Genomic DNA, 16,574 nt, shown 5'->3' on the forward strand with positions numbered 1-16,574 from the left:
CAAATATCTTATTATACTTCCTTTATAACCATCAGTGTTAATCTTTACAAAATGTTTAAATGGGTAGACATCTGATTGTTTAGTAATTTCTGTCCTCATAGGTATGAAGGCTGTTTTGAATTCTCTGGTATTATAATTTGTAACTTTCTCTGAGAAGCCATTTTATTCCCTCAAATTTGAGACTCTTTCCTGAAGAAAAAAATTCAAGAAATAGAAATACTATGGCAAAGTGTAAGAACCCTGTCATGGCCCTAGAAACTTTAACAATATGTATTTATGATTTTTAATAGTTTAAAGCAATTCACAATGCTATCAGAAAAACAAGAGAGCATCTGCTTCAGTGTACTGACTGTAGCAATGTGTACAAACAAGTTTTAAATTGCTACTCATTTGGTATGAAAATAGTATGACATTATTTTCATTTGTATTTTTGAATTATTAGTAAATTGACTACTACATTATTTTCATTTGTATTTTCGAATTATTAGTAAATTTGAATTTTTTTATCTGTTTCTGCACAGGTGGTATCTTCTTTTTGAATGATTTCTCTTGATGATGTCTAGTGCCAATATTTCCAACTTTGTTCTTTTGATTTTCTTATCAATTTTCAAAAAAAAGTATTTTTATTATATCTATATTACCCCCCTGTCCATATTTTCTGGAAAAGAGTTTTTCCAGTCTTTTATCTTTGATTTGCAGTATCGGTTTCCATATTATTAACCATTTTAATATTCTCAAATCTGATTGCATTGTTATATCTAAACTTGGAATCTCACTTCCAAGATATTTCAATTTTTACTAAAAATTTCTTCTATCCCTGTTGTTTATTTTTGCATAGAATGTGAAGTGAGATTTTTTTTTTTTTTTTTTTTTTTTTTTTTTTTGCTGTACTTGGGCCTCTCACTGTTGTGGCCTCTCCCGTTGCGGAGCACAAGCTCCGGACGCGCAGGCTCAGCGGCCATGGCTCACGGGCCCAGCCGCTCCGCGGCATGTGGGATCTTCCCGGACCGGGGCACGAACCCATGTCCCCTGCATCGGCAGGTGGACTCTCAACCACTGCACCACCAGGGAAGCCCCAAAGTGAGATTTTGAATTCACTTTTTTATCAATTCCTGAAAGAGCTTATACAATATTATTGTTGAATACCTTTCTTTCTCATTTGACTTTAATGTATCCTTCATTACAAATACATCCTTATATATCACTGGTCTATTTTTTGTTCTGTCTGCTCTTTGTCTTTCTATGTATTCCTGCATCAGGCTCTAAGGATTTGATATTTGTATCGTCACAATATTTTTAATATATAGTAGATATTCACTCTCAAAATTCTACCTTTAAAGAATTGTCCCTAACATTCTCTTTTTCTCCAGTCTTAAAATTTTGTTCATATTATGTTTTACTTTTGTGATTTTACAAGAATTAATCCCAAATGCTTAACATCTGAAAAAAAACTAATGGCTTTACCTTATTTGCTAGTCTGGATATAGAGAATTTTTCTAGGTGGAAGTGGAGATTAGGAGCTCTTTGTGTGGGTAATGACATTAAGAAAAGGGAGGAAGAAGGTGTGTTTTGGGAATAGGAGAGCTTGGTTTAAATATGATTTACAGATGTTGAAAGAACAGGAGATAAAACTGGAAAAAGATGGGGACACACAGTGGAGGACCTTCAATGTTAAGGTGGAAATTTTGTAACTACCACTCAGTTGGTAGTAAAGAAGTTACCAGCATTTCTCAACAGCACATATGCCACTCAGAATGTCAAAAATATCTCTTTGAGAGATATTGCAGCCCTGTATAGCCTGTTAGAATGAAGAGAAAGAAAGCAGAAAAAAACTTTCCAAAGATACTTCAACAACAAAGATGTCAGCTAGTATTTCTTTTTCATTATAGCTATTACATGCAAAACTTATATCTATATATATACAACGTACTTGTTTTTGTCCAAGTCTTGGAGTCTCTCACTGAAGTTAGAAGCAATTTCTGTAAAATTCTTCACTGCAGAAAATAGTGATTCTGAAATAGAAATGAGGACCTAATGGCATTGTTCTATAGTTTAAGCAAAGGAAACAATATAGAAGGTTGTTCTCTTTTGTATTTAACAAGGTATTTATACTTTGTTTATTGCAAGACAGGCATCAATGAAATGGAAGATACATTTATATGCATAAAATATTTGATCATATGGAATAGCAATAAGTAATAAATGGGCCTAAGGTAGATCATTACATTTTAGAGATTAATAGAAACATACAGACTGTGAATTTTGAAAAAGGAAGGGTATCATACCAAATGACACATTGTATGTTTTCATTTCTTGTGGATGTTTCATTGAAATATTGTAGATTTTATCAGCATACTTTCTTAAAACGACAGCATAATCTCGACAGTCAAAAGGGAGCACTATGGAATTGGCTAGTTCGAAGACGATTCCTCCTCGAACCTGAGCCACAGCAAGGTGATACTTAAAAGCTGGATCATAAAACTTTTCCACTAATTCATATGTTTCATAGACACTGTGATACAGTGGATAGCTGCTGAATTTGTTTGTTGCCTACAAAAAAACCCGAAAAACAAAATATATCTCTCATGAGATAACATATAAAATGCATAGTATCATAGATACTGTTAATATTAGTAAGACTGTTTCTGTCAGCAATGAATAAAGGAAAGTATTTAAGTACCTCAATAAGCCACTTACTAAAGGGTTAATATAATATTAAAACCCACCCCAGGTTTTCACCAGTTAAAAAGTATGTGTATATAACATAAACAATACTATGAAAAGTACCTTGGAAAAAACCTAACATTCTTGCCTTTAAGAAAACAAGAGATGTAATAGAAATATTTCTGAAATAAAGACAAGATAATGTTGCATTTGGGTGAAAACAATTTAAGAAGACAGAGAATCATTAGAAGCAAGGAAATAAGCATGATACAATATTATATAGGGCAATGCTGCAAATCGTTTAATGACTGAAATTCCATGAATAACTTTCTGACAAGCAGTGTGCTGAAAAGTAAAGAGTGAACAGTGAGGATTTCAGCAGTAGATCCAAAATCTCACTAAGTAAAGAAGTAATGCTCAGACGGGTATAAAAAAAACAAGAACATACACAAAAGGCAAGAGAGAACAACTTTTCAAATTCTGAGTTGCTGATTTATGCCTTTTGCCCATTGTTTAGATGCTTATTCTTTTTTTTTTTTTTTAACTGATATAACAAAACATTTTATATAGTGGTGCATTGAGAGTGGGACTCTGGAATTAGCCTGCCAGAGTTTGAATTCAGGCTTCATGGCTTATTACCAAATAACTCTGGGAGGTTATTAACCCAAAAGTTATTAACCTTTCTTTGCTGTAGTTTTCTCATAAGTAAAATGTAGATAATATTAACATCTACCCTCATCACCAGCCCCAATGGTAAGAGATTATAAAGATTTTCTGTCTGGGGAGAATAACTAGCCCAAGACAAAAGACCTATAGATTCTCTGCGTTAGTTGGCTCCCAATGGAGCAACAAGAACACGCATTCTCAATCCCTCTCTTGTGAGGCCCCCCCTACAACAAGCACCACATACAGGGCTTCAATCAGCTTTTTATGGTCTCACTCCCAAATAAGATACATTGCCAAAGAGGACCAGACAATTGAAGAAAGTCTTTAACTTGAAAGATACAGACCAAGCACACAAACTAAAATAAAATCAACCCACGGTAAGGAGGTACTACGGGAATGGAGGGAAACAATAAAAAAGAATGAATGAATGGCAGAGTTGAGAAAAATATCCCAGAATGTAGAAAAAGACACAGATAAGAACACAAAAGAACAGATAAAGACATTGGAAAATAATGCTACAGATGCTAAACAAATTAATAATGGTTTGAGAAAGAGGAAAGAGGGAATAATCAAAGAAAAAAACATTTCCTACACCTACAATACATAGGTTTCCAGAACAAAGAGTCCACTTTGTTCCCAGCTCAGCGTATTAAAAAATGGCATAATACACATGTACACCAAGGGCAACACAGTCATAAAGAGAAGATACTAAAATCTTCCTTTTAAAAAAAACCAGAGGTGGGACTTCCCTGGTGGCGCAGTGGTTAAGAATCTGTCTGCCAATGCAGGGGACACGAGTTCAATCCCTGGTCTGGGAAGATGCCACATGCCACGGATCAACTAAGCCCGTGTGCCACAACTACTGAGCCAGTGCTCTAGAGCTCCCGAGCCACAACTACTGAAGCCTGCGTGCCTAGAGCCCGTGCTCTGCAACAAGAGAAGCCACGGCAATGAGAAGCCGGCGCACCACAATGAAGAGTAGCCCCTGCTCACCGCAACTAGAGAAAGCCCGCGCACAGCAACAGAGACCCAATGCAGCCAAAAATAATAAATAAATAAATTTATTTAAAAAAACAAACAAACAGAGGCAAGAGATCAAGGAACAAGGGACTTCCCTGGTGGCACAGTGTGTAAGACTCTGCACTCCCAATGCAGGGGGCCCGGGGTTTGATCCCTGGTCAGGGAACTAGATACCACGTGCATGCTGCAACTAAGACCTGGTACAACCAAGTAAATAAATAAATTAGATAGAAAAGAAAGAGATCAAGGAACAAACAACATCTCTCAACAGGCAATGAAGCAATGAGTTCAAAATTCTAAGGGTACAGAATTTTCAAGCAAAACTTTGTGCCCAGTCAAATTATTGAAGAATTTTGTGTAGTATAACAGACATGCAAGGTGTTTAGCTGTCATTCACCCTTTTCAAGAAGTGCCTGAAGGATGTGCTCCCAAAAACGTGGAGAGTAAATAAGAAAAAGGAATAAAAATCTGGGAAACAGAAAATCCAAACTACGAGTGAAATGAAGATTCTCTCAGATTTCTTAGTGAGGGAAAATTTCACAGCCAAGAGCTGTGCCACAGGCAGAAAGAATAACCAGAGAACCCAGAGGAGCAGAAGAGCCCCAACGGGAAAAATGGAGTCTGCCAGTTCACCTGATGTGTTTGAATATACTAAGAGTTTGAGGTGAGTTAAGTAGGGATACACGGAGGAAAAAAATGTCTTCTAATCAACAAGGGTAGCACAACTATATATTGAAAAAATGCGATGAGGGAAAGTATTTGGGGGTTGGTAGAAGAAGTGATATAAGAGAACTGAATGCCTAGCTTTCCCAGTAAGAAGTAAATGGATAAATACCTAAAACTGAAAAAGAAAGAAATAGCAGCAGAAGCATATTATTTACAAACATGCAGATTGATATCAGAAGAAACCAATTAAAATACTGAAAGAATTTCAATTTGATGAACATAATCAGAGATGGAACAAGCACGGTGCTTAAGTCACTTTTTTTGATCAGAATTATTTGTTTAGCTAAAATATATTCATAACTAACCATGAAGAACTCACTGATAGACTTACCCAATCTTTAGTGTACCGTGCTCTGCCTGAAGCAATTCCAAGTCTTTGGAAGAACACTTCAAAATCATTACCAGATCCTAATTTGCTAATCCTTTTAGGGATAAAATACAGGATTATTTGAGCAACTTCTTCACTGAGTACAGATCAATATTAATTAAACTAATCTCCACTCAATACTATAAATATAATTTTTAGATATATTGCGTTGGATATATTTTAGATATAAGCAGCAAAAAAAAACCAAAAAGTGGGGGGGAATGTCAATTCTGATCACAAAATATCTACTTCCATAAGATTGTTTTAGGGAGAGGTGACCATTGTTCTTTTGGGTTTCTGGATCCAATTCCAACCTGTTTGTGTGTGTGTTGTCGGTGGGGGGGGCAGTTCCCCACACCAACAACAAGCGATTCTCCAGGCCATCAGCTGGGTATTCTACAATTCAACTCAATTCTGACATTGTCCACCCAGAGATAGGGTCAGGTCCCACACATTAAGGGCTCAGTCCCAAGAGACTGTTCCCCCCCAACACACAACCACCACCAGTGCTTCTGACCAACTGGCTGTAGATGGGAGGTTCCCATGAGCCCCTCCTTGGGTTTGCTAGAGCTGCTCGTAGAACCCAGAGAAACATATACTTACTAGATCATCAATTTATTATGAAAGGTTATAACTCAAGAGCAGCCAGATGGAAGAGATGCATAGGACGAGGTATGGGAAAGGGGTCAGAACTTCCACGCCCTCTCCGGGCTCACCGGACTCTTCCAGCACCTCCACGTGTTCACCAACCAAGAGGCTCCCCAAACCCAACCCTTTTGGGGTCTTATGAAAGCCTCATTCCATAGTCATGATCAATTAAGTCATTGGACATTGGTGACTGAGTCAACCTCCAGGCCAGCTCCCTTCCTGGGAGGTTGAGGGTCAGACTGAAAGTTTCAACCCTCAAGTCATTTGGTTGGTTCTCCTGGCAACCAGCCCCCACCTTAAGTGGGGTCATATCACCTCATTAACATAACAAAAGACACCTTTGTCCCTCTCATCACTTAGAAAATTCCAGGGGTTTAGGAGCTCTGTAAGAGATCAGGAGGACCAAATATGCACTTCTTATTATGAATCACAATATCACAATTGTATGTTGCTTTTTTAGAAAAAGATTATTGAAGTTGGAAAATATTTTCCTGCACTAACTTTTTTTATTACCTATATTTGTTGTACATGATAAAGTTAAAAGAATCAGATAACTCAGATTTAATTCCCATCCTTAAAAGTTTAAATTATTCATATTGTTATCTTTAATCTCAAACTACTGAGATATTTATTCCTCTTCCCGTGCTTGTGAAGACACAGCTAAACCTGAAACGATGCCTATATTCTTCTTATAACATTATGCAGTTAACAAAACACTTGTTAACTGTATAATGTTCAGAAAAAAGAATCTTTATACAGTGATGAGAGGACAGACTTAGGTGCCATGTGTATATATTACCTACTCAAAAGCGAACCATATTTTGATGGCCTACAGATTTAATTTCAAAACACACAGCAATATTTTGTAAGCAGATAGGGTAGGGGGTCCCTGGAGAAAGAGAACCATGCATGGCTTTCTTGACATAAGACAACTCATTTTTGGCCTAAGCCATTTTGCGGTAAAGGCCTGACCACAATTCTTATCCTTGAACTGGTCTCAGTCATTAATGATCTTAAGGCAGCAAGAGAATTTAGGAACAAATGACTTATCAGGCAAGAGAAGTAACAATAGCAAAGATAATAAATCAGTTGTAAAGACTCCCAGTTCTGTTACAATGGTAAAGATTAGCCTGAAGAACATTCTTGAGCTGTTTTGCAGAATTTGGATCCCCTTGAGCACTCAACCCCCAGATCAGCTGAAACCTAAGGAATGATGATGTTGACCCTTTCTGAACTCAATTAACTAAAGTTTGGACTCTGTCAAACTTTGCCCCAATTCTATACTGAATTCTCCTCTGCTCAACCCCCCTCATGAATATGTATGTACCCTTAACTTGAAACTTCCCCCATTTTGCTGTCCAGGGAGACACTGCTTTGGAAAAGATCCCCGGTACTCTCCTTACTTGCTGCAAGTAATACATCCTTCCATCTAGTGCTCTTTGGGTTGGTTGTGCCATTTGGCTGACACCCACCAGGAGGCAGACCCAGTTTTTGGGTAACAATTTTATTTGTAAACCTAAGCATCACTTTTTCTTTAACAGATATAAGAGAATTTTAAATTAAATTTTTATTATTTGTTGAAAGAAACTACCCTTTTATTTTCAACACAATTCCATACTGAATTTAGTAAAGAGTTTTCTTTGTTCACCTGGGCAAGCCACTGAATTCGGGTGATGGGCTTTTTTCATTCCAGCTGTCAAAAAGGGATTTACCTTCAAAACCTTCATCAGGACTTTGGAGCTACACAAGTTAAAAGGAAAAAAAAAAAAAAAAAAAGAGAGAGAGAGAGAGAATACTTATAAATCTATTAACCAGGGAATGAGTAGCCAAATTATATTCAGGAAAATAAGGAATGCAATTCATACATTAGCAGTCATTAAGAATTACAACAATGAGTTTCTCACAATATAGGAAAATGCTCATGTTATTATATATAATGCACCTATTATAAAAAAAAAATACAGGGAGTGTATGGAAAAGAAAGCTATACCAAATTATTACCAAGCCATTGTATTCAGACGAATGGTCACACTGTAAGATTTTTTTTTTTTTTGGTCTATTTTTCCAAATTAAGGGAGGCTACTCTCAAAAACACATTCATCCTCCTTTTTTAAAAAAAAATGAAAAGAAGCAAGCTGGTTAAGGGAAGGTTTGTTTTTTTTGTTTTTTGTTTTTTTTTTAAATATTGCTTTGTGCCAACAAGTTTGTCAAAGTCATTAAATAATACATAACAAAACAAATGCACTAATATCTTATTTAATTAGTTGAGTATTTATCGTATTTGTGTTAAGCACAGGGCTTTCAATACATTTTCAGATTTTACAGATGAGAATTCTAAGGGAGTACAATATGCCCTATTATTGAATGCTAAACTCAGAGCATTAAATGTTATGCCAAAACGTTTAGCACACTAAACTGTAACTAATACTCACTAAACTGTAACTGAATAATATATGGTATAAAAAGTTTTTATTTTTTATTTAATAAAAGTCCTATGCTCTATTTTTTAACAGTTTCAACTCAAAAGATTTTATAGACTACCTATTCTGTGGAAGACTTTTTGTAGATGTCAGCCATACAAAGTTTAATAATACAAATTACACACCATCTACTAGTGGGAACTATAAATAAAAATGTGGAATTCATGTGCTAGGTGCTATAATAGACGGATGTGCAAAGGTCGATGGGAACACAGATAAATTTATATAAACTTGGGGAGAGAGAAGTTATGTCAGCATCTTAAGTCGTAAAATATCAATACATAAAGCAGCAAGATAATTTTATTCAAGCTTACAAATTTACACAAAACTTTGATACAAGGGACAGTACCACTCCATTTATTTTAAGTAATATGAATTTGAAATTATGTATTTAGAAATATATTACTAAAGTCACAGTTTATCACTAAAATTTGAAATACCGTGAATCACCTTCCCCAAACAAAAACAGAATTTTAAAAATCCAAAACTGTCAAGCATCATATAATTTCAAACTTGACCTAGAAAGTAGTGTTTTTGCATTTGTCACAGGGTGCCACCAATCCACCTGGTAAACAAATATAACTGTGAAGCTTCCTTAGCATTGACCTCAAATCACATAAATGGTGGGAATTCTCTGAGACACAATGTTTCAGATATTTAATTTTGTATACACTTCATGGGAATTGTAAAACTGCAGGCACCTGACAGAGATCTTAAGTAACAATATGAATAGATTAGTGCCAAATTAAACTTTTCTATTCCTACTGGAGATGTTAATAAATTAAATTCCATGCTTGGGAAACCAAACCTTAACAATATGTTTAGGATCTATTTAAAATCCCTATCTGAGGGAAATAATTGTCTTTCATGGTAATTACATTTCAATTGGTAATTCTGTTAAATAAGCAAGTTTTTTTATCCTTTCCAGTTCAAATCAGGTAATTAGCAGTAACAGCAAAAATCTGCCATGCAAAACATTCCTTATGCCTACCTTTAGGAACGGTGGCTTTATGGGGCAGGAGAATTAAAATGAAGAGTTGCCTATTGGTCCTATAGAAATTCAGGCACCACCTCTCTGCCAGATTTAGTATGTTGTGCTGCTGTCAGAATTACAATAACTTTAACTCAGTGGACTGAAGCCCACAGCAGGAAATCAGGAATTGGGTACATGGTCTTACCCAGTCTGTGTCCCAGGAGTCAACACCTGGTTTTTCACACATTCTCTTTCTCAATCGGTTAGAAATGTCAACTCTTCCAGAGTCCTAAGTTAATTGGTATCATTATATTAAAGAGTAAAAACCAGTTTTAAAATTAAGGAGTTAAACCGCAGGACCAAGTCCTGGTTCAGCTACTTGAACAAGTTGTGTGACTCTAGTGGCTAATGCTTTTTGGGCTCAGTTTTCTCGGTTTCAAATGGAGATGGTAGACGCAATGCTCTCCATAGACTGCCTCAGATTGGTGTGGGAGAAATGGGCAAAAGTTATAAAACAACACAGATGTTTAACATAATAATGCCACCTCAAGAAAACATCATTTGTAGAACTTAAAATTCCATGTAATTATTTTTACCTCCTTTGTTAGGTTGTATACCAAGCTGTACATAAGTGGGGTACAATCAACTCTCAGAGTGTAGTTTCCTGAAAGACAAGATAGTTTGTTTTCTATTTCATTTCTTTATTTTACTCTTCCACTCAAAGACCATTCCTAACTCCTTAGCCAGAATGATCCCTTTATAACCTAAGTCTGGGGAATTCCCTGGTGGTCTAGTGGTTAGGACTATGCGCTTCCACGCAGAGGGTATGGGTTTGATCCCTGGTCAGGGAACTAAGATCCCGCAACACATGTGGCCAAAAATAAATAAATAAATAAAACCCAAGTCTGATCAAAACTCTCCAATTCATCACTCAATAAAATTCATCCTCACCATGACGCTTGGTGCCACACATGAAACAACCTCAGGTCACCTCTCCACATCTTCACCTACTCCACCCAAGCAAATGTTCTATACAAGAGAGATAATAAAATTACTCACCTCACAGGAATATTGGGTTAAATAAATGTTTATATTTAAACATTGGTTGGTACTTTGTGTGGGCTAAATTCTACATATGAATGTCAACATGATGGAAATACCTCAAACTGAGGACAGTGGTTCCTTTGAAGAGAGGGTTATTTGAGAATGGTTTCAGTAGAAATTTTCTTTGTAAATTTTGCATTTTAACATTAGAAAGCTAATAGATGACTTATTTTATTATTTGAAAAATGAACAGTTAATACAATTTTAAATATAAAACAAAGTGAGACAAGCTGTATTCCAATCACAGAGTAATGAGTGTGTTATTTGCTCCTGATCCTGAAAATGCTGGGGAGACAATGCAGCATTTTAAACCAGGGAATGATGTAAACAGAAAAATCAAAGATTAAAAAAATGCATTAAAATCAAGTCTTAAAAAAAAAAAACTAGCAATAGAGAGAACATTATTCTACTTTTGAAGAATATATGTTTGGTGTACTTATTCTGTGTGGCAAAGGTGTTTCATCTTCATATGTGTGTTTAAATAAGGATAATAAGGAATTCCCTGGTGGTCCAGTGGTTAGGACTCTGTGTTCTCACTGTGGGGGGCCCAGGGTTCAGTCCCTGGTCGGGGAACTAAGATCCCACAAGCCGTGTGGCACGGCCAGTAAATAAATAAATAAAGATAATAATAATCCAAGCTAACATTTTTGAACATTCACCCTGTGCAAGGCACAAGTCTGGGAGTTTTGCAAATATTAACTTCTTTTGCCCTTACAAGAGCCTTTGAGATATGTGCTCTTAGTAACTCTGTTGAGAGGTGAGAAAGTAACAACCTGAGGTCACATAACTATAATAGAAAGTAGCAGTGCCGGGAATAAGGCCAAGCCCTGAGCCGCTAACTAAGGAAAGTTAGAGGAAGGAAGAAAAGATAACTGAAACGCACGAACTAACTTAGGGGACAGTGCAGCTCAGATACGTGGACAAAAAAAGAAAATGTAAATGCCAATGTGCCTCCAGCTATATGCAATGCTCCAACTATTTCTGACACATGGCAGATTTACTAATAAACTAAAGAAAATATTCTATAAGTCCACCCTTCATTCATTTGTTGCAAACACCATTTATTTAATAAGACACTAAGAATCCAGGAATGAAGAAGTAGGATCCTGCCTGTTCCTGGCAGAAAAATATAGTCTAGAAAGGGAGAGGGTTTGTAAAACAAATAATTACTTAATAACAGCAGTGATGAGTGCTACAAAGATGGCTTCCCAGAAAAAAATAACACTCCTGGGGAGACTGTAAGAATAAGAATTAAACAGATGGTGTGTCGAACAGCAATCTCAGTACAGAGAACAGCAGTTGCAACGGCTGAGAAGTTGCATGTGGTCAAGGGACAGAAAGATTCGTGCGGGGCTACAGTATAGTGAGTGAAAATGGACTGTTTCAGTTTCTTGAAAATCGACTTGAGATTGTCCCTTAGTTTGAATCTCTGTTTATCAAAGCAAATCCATTCTAAAAGGCCTGTCTTCGATGCCTATCTCATTTCTCAAGCCTTTCCTGACGTTGCTATCATTATATCTTCTGAACTCCAAGATCAGTCTGATAATATCCTTCTGAGAGTACCGGCATATATTAGAATCCTAGACTGATTTATTTTATCATCCATACTGAGTCTTAAACTCTTGAGTACTAGACTCTTCTTTACTAACCCCTAATTCCTTTGAAATCCTGGAAAGTACACTGCATAGAGAGGTGCTTAGTAAATATTTGCTGAATTGAAGGAAAAAATATTTAAGAAGAAAAAATTCTTGGTGAAAGATGAAATCTGGAAAATCAGCATTTGTTTCCAAAATTTGTGTGCATGATATTATGATGACAGTAGTTAAATCATACCTTTTTGCTACCCCATTCTAAAATCATAGAAATCTTTAGTTCCATAACTGACTTATTCATTTAAGAGATATTCACTGAATTCCTACCATAGATAAGGTAATCTGCCAGATGAAACAAACAAATTATAGAGTGTTGTTTCGAGAGCCCAGATCAGCACCCTAGAGCTCACAGCTGCCATGAGCATGACAAACCAGCAGCAAATTCCCTCACCACTTGTTAATGGATTTGCATTCCTAGTTAGTGCATAACTTACGAACTAAACTGCTGTTACTACCAAGATCATATATTTTCCTTTGAAACCAATAATATTCACCTTCTATAGAAGAATCAGCATTAATATAGGCCACACCACGCACTTGAAGAAGTCTGGAATTCTCCTATAATATTAAATAAATAAATAAACAAACAAATAGGAATAACCCCTTTCTAAAAAAACGCACATCTACATTTACTGTATGGAGGTTTCTGAATTAAGTTGGCCCAAGTTCACCCCAAATTTGACATGTAAGATTTTCAAGCATATGTTTGAAAGAATTTCAATAAAGGTCACTGGTAAGAAATAACAAGCAAAACGTTTTTAAGACTAAAATTTGAGATGAGACTATCCACATTCATAATACAGTGAGTGGAAAAGGAGTTGATTTCTTTGGTTTTAGTGGGTAGTTACTATGCGAGGGCTTTCTCTAGTTGTGGCGGGCTGTTCTTCGTTGCGGTGGGCAGGCTTCAGTAACTGTGGCACATGGGCGTAGTAGTTGTGGTGTATGGGATTCGTTACTCCATGGCATGTGGGATCTTCCTGGACCAGGGATTGAACCCGTGTCCCTTCCATTGGCAGATGGCTTCTTAACTACTGTGCCACCAGGGAAGCCCGGGAGTTGATTTCTTAACCACACTGTGGTTTAATCCGTCAAATTAAGTTCTCCTGTGTTATGACACCACCTACTCGTCAAAACTTTAAAACATTTTTCTCAGCTTTAAAACACTGACAAAGTATAGCAGGATTTTGTTGATATAAGTGGATTATGAATCTCCAAAACAAGCAATTTTCTAAGTGTCCTGACTGTAAGAAATAAAGTGAAAAAACATACAGCTCTAGGTGATGAAAATAAGATGAAAGAGGCAAATCACACCCTCAAAATATTTAGGCTCTCCTTGATGCCAGCATGAATCTTTGTCTACAGGAGCACTACTTTTTTTTCTACCCCAGAGAAAATGGAAGTTTACAGGGCTTCTCATAATTCTTAGATAATAGGAACCAAGTAAATATTTATAGCATGACTAGAAGTTAATGGAATGTTTATTTTGCATATGTTTACAAGTAACACTTCTATTACACAAAGCCAACAATGCAGGCAGGTAAAATTACTTTCCAAGGAGCCTAGTAAATATTCTGTGGTGGGGCATTCCACTTCACTTTTAGCATGATTTAGAGTAGGTCATTACGATATGAGGAAGACAGTACAAGCTCAAGGAATATTTGAATGTAATTAGCTTTAGGAGTTAATTTGAAAAAGTTAAAACATTATACCTTATTATGATGTCCAGTTTCTAGTGAATTTATTTAGCTACTATCACACTCCCAGACAACGAAGATCAAATTATTTCCACAATTGACATTAAGTGGTTTTAAAAGTTCAAACAGGGCTTCCCTGGTGGCACAGTGGTTGAGAGTCCGCCTGCCGATGCAGGGGACACGGGTTCGTGCCCCGGTCCGGGAAGATCCCACATGCCGCGGAGCGGCTGGGCCCGTGAGCCTGCGCATCCGGAGCCTGTGCTCCGCAACGGGAGAGGCCACAACAGTGAGAGGCCCGCGTACCTCAAAAAAAAAAAAAAAGTTCAAACAACACTTAGTTCTCAAGTGACGAAAAAAATTTTATCGTTGATTTTTGAACAAGAATATGTTGCTTCAGACTTTCTGGAAAAAAGTTTGAATATTTTCTGGCTGGATTGACCAGTTATTCTTACATTCTTGTGAATTAAATACTAACTGCTTTATTATTATGAAAATGTATGTTATATCGAATTATCAACTAACCTCTGCCCACTCAGTGGAACCAAGAAGACCAAATTCTTCTGCATCCCAGCTTGCAAACAAAATTGTTCTTCTAGGCCTCCATCCTGAAATATATGTGCATACTTATAAAAGCTGGGAAAATGCATAATATTGCCAAGACATCACCATGCCCAGCATGCCCAGCAGAGTAACAACAGCAAAAATTCATTGGTTGTTTAGGAAGGGTGAATTATGGTGACAATCTTTACTTAATTTCCTTTTGAAAGATTTTAAAGCTAATCTGTCAATACAAAAGAGCACATCTGTATTGAAAAAGGGGGAAATGCAGACATGGTAAAAATCCTGTGAGATCATAAAATATTCTAATAGGTTTATAATGATTGCCTATGCTAGGAAGCCATCTGTGGTCTGCAGCTGCCTAGAGTGAAAGAAGAAAGTGCTGGATGTGGTCTGTGCTCTGAGACAATACAACTGAGAGAAAATCCTTTACAACTCTTCCATGCTGTGTTGGCATCACACAAACAATTGTTCAATGTCAGCTGGTTGTGTGATTTCACTCCATTCTCTGCCAGAATTAGTCAACAGAAGCTCCATTCTCAACACTAGTGTCTGCTGCCGCTGAGAAGTACACCATTCATTAGGACGGTCATATGGCTTGGAGTTATAAATACTGATCTTGAAGTTAAAGAAAGATCTTATTTCAAGCCTTGGTTCTTTCACTTACTAGCAGTATGACCAAGGGAATGTTATTCAAACTTGTTAGGCCTCTTGTTTCTTCACCTGTATACCAGGAAGAGCAGAGTTAAGATAACACTCCTTGATTGTTAGGAGGATTAAATGGAATAATATTTGTAAATATAGCACTGAACAAGTGCTCCAGGCATGTAAGTTATTGTTTGAGTACATATTTCATTTGTGCCTAAGGATATATATCCCTCTAGCTGTTGAGTCCAGTGCTTCATTTTTGTTAAGTATATTAATAGCATTATTCAAATCTCCTGTTAATTATTATTCCCCATCATTGCAGTCTTTTGGCATACTTTGTAATTGTCATAGTGATGTTTTGTATTTACCACAGAAATCTTCTGGCAAAATCATGAAACTTTTTGTGATACTATGAAACACAACCTAATTCACAAGCTATGTAAATTCAGGTCTCCGTAGTTCTATTTTCTTAAAAAATAAGATAGCTGTGTGGAAAAAAGAATAGAGCACCTTTACATTTGATTTCAAAGAGTGACATCACTGTTTTGTGGACTGGGAGACAGAAATCTGAATTTTAACCCTAGTTCTCTGATTCTGCCACACACCAGCTACAAAACGTTGGGTGAATTACTTCATTCTGGAAACCTCAGTTAACTTATTTGTAAAATGAAAAGAGAAATAGCTAAACATATCCCTCCTCCTATGAGTTCAAAATAGATAACACGTGATAACACTTTTTCTCTGAGAGAGTAAGTACCAGGCAAATGTAACATATTTTTACCACATTCATTGTTGCTAAAAAAAAAAAATATGCGGGTTCGTGCCCTGGTCCGGGAAGATCCCACATGCCGCAGAGCGGCTGGGCCCGTGAGCCATGGCCGCTGAGCCTGCGCGTCCGGAGCCTGTGCTCCGCAATGGGAGAGGCCACAGCAGTAAGAGGCCCGCATACTAAAAAAAAAAAAAAAAAAATATATGGATCACATTTACAGCCCATAGACACCTTGTTTGCAGGGTCAGTGAACAAAGTAGAGCTTCTGTTCTCAGTATGTAATGTTTACTTTAAAAACTAACCATTTGAACTCAATTTTATTTTGGGTTTCATATGAAGATTCTAAAATGACTGAGTAACTGTGCTAGTAGTATAATCTTCAAATCTGTGAGAGAAATCAAAGCTGGGGGTGTGAGAATACAGATATCGAACTTTTGACAGCATCCTATTAAGCAGGAAGACCAGCATTTTTCTGAATTAGCTTTCATGCCCTCAGTCAGTTGGTGTACTTGACCTGAGGCCTGAGGCTGGAAGATCCCAAGAAGCTCACATTTCTCAGACCAGGACGCTTTGGCTTATGACCTAAATCTGGTGTCTACTCTCCA

General features: G+C 36.8%; 1 protein-coding gene across 2 annotated transcripts in view; it reads right to left on the reverse strand.

Annotated features, from left to right (window-relative positions):
* LOC307181104 (glutamate carboxypeptidase 2) overlaps window positions 1–16,574 on the reverse strand; it is a 63,931-nt gene that overhangs the window by 3,984 nt on the left and 43,373 nt on the right. For both annotated transcript variants that reach the window (XM_079946592.1, XM_079946593.1), the window contains 7 exons: window positions 14,517–14,599; window positions 12,795–12,858; window positions 10,141–10,208; window positions 7,740–7,831; window positions 5,408–5,498; window positions 2,286–2,550; window positions 1,931–2,012 (listed from right to left, as the gene is read on the reverse strand). In XM_079946592.1, the coding sequence (XP_079802718.1) occupies window positions 1,931–2,012; window positions 2,286–2,550; window positions 5,408–5,498; window positions 7,740–7,831; window positions 10,141–10,208; window positions 12,795–12,858; window positions 14,517–14,599 (745 nt within the window). The remainder of the gene's footprint in view (window positions 1–1,930; window positions 2,013–2,285; window positions 2,551–5,407; window positions 5,499–7,739; window positions 7,832–10,140; window positions 10,209–12,794; window positions 12,859–14,516; window positions 14,600–16,574) is intronic.

This window comes from Stenella coeruleoalba (assembly GCF_951394435.1).
Source record: "Stenella coeruleoalba genome assembly, contig: scaffold_330, whole genome shotgun sequence".
NCBI classification, from domain to species: domain Eukaryota; kingdom Metazoa; phylum Chordata; class Mammalia; order Artiodactyla; family Delphinidae; genus Stenella; species Stenella coeruleoalba.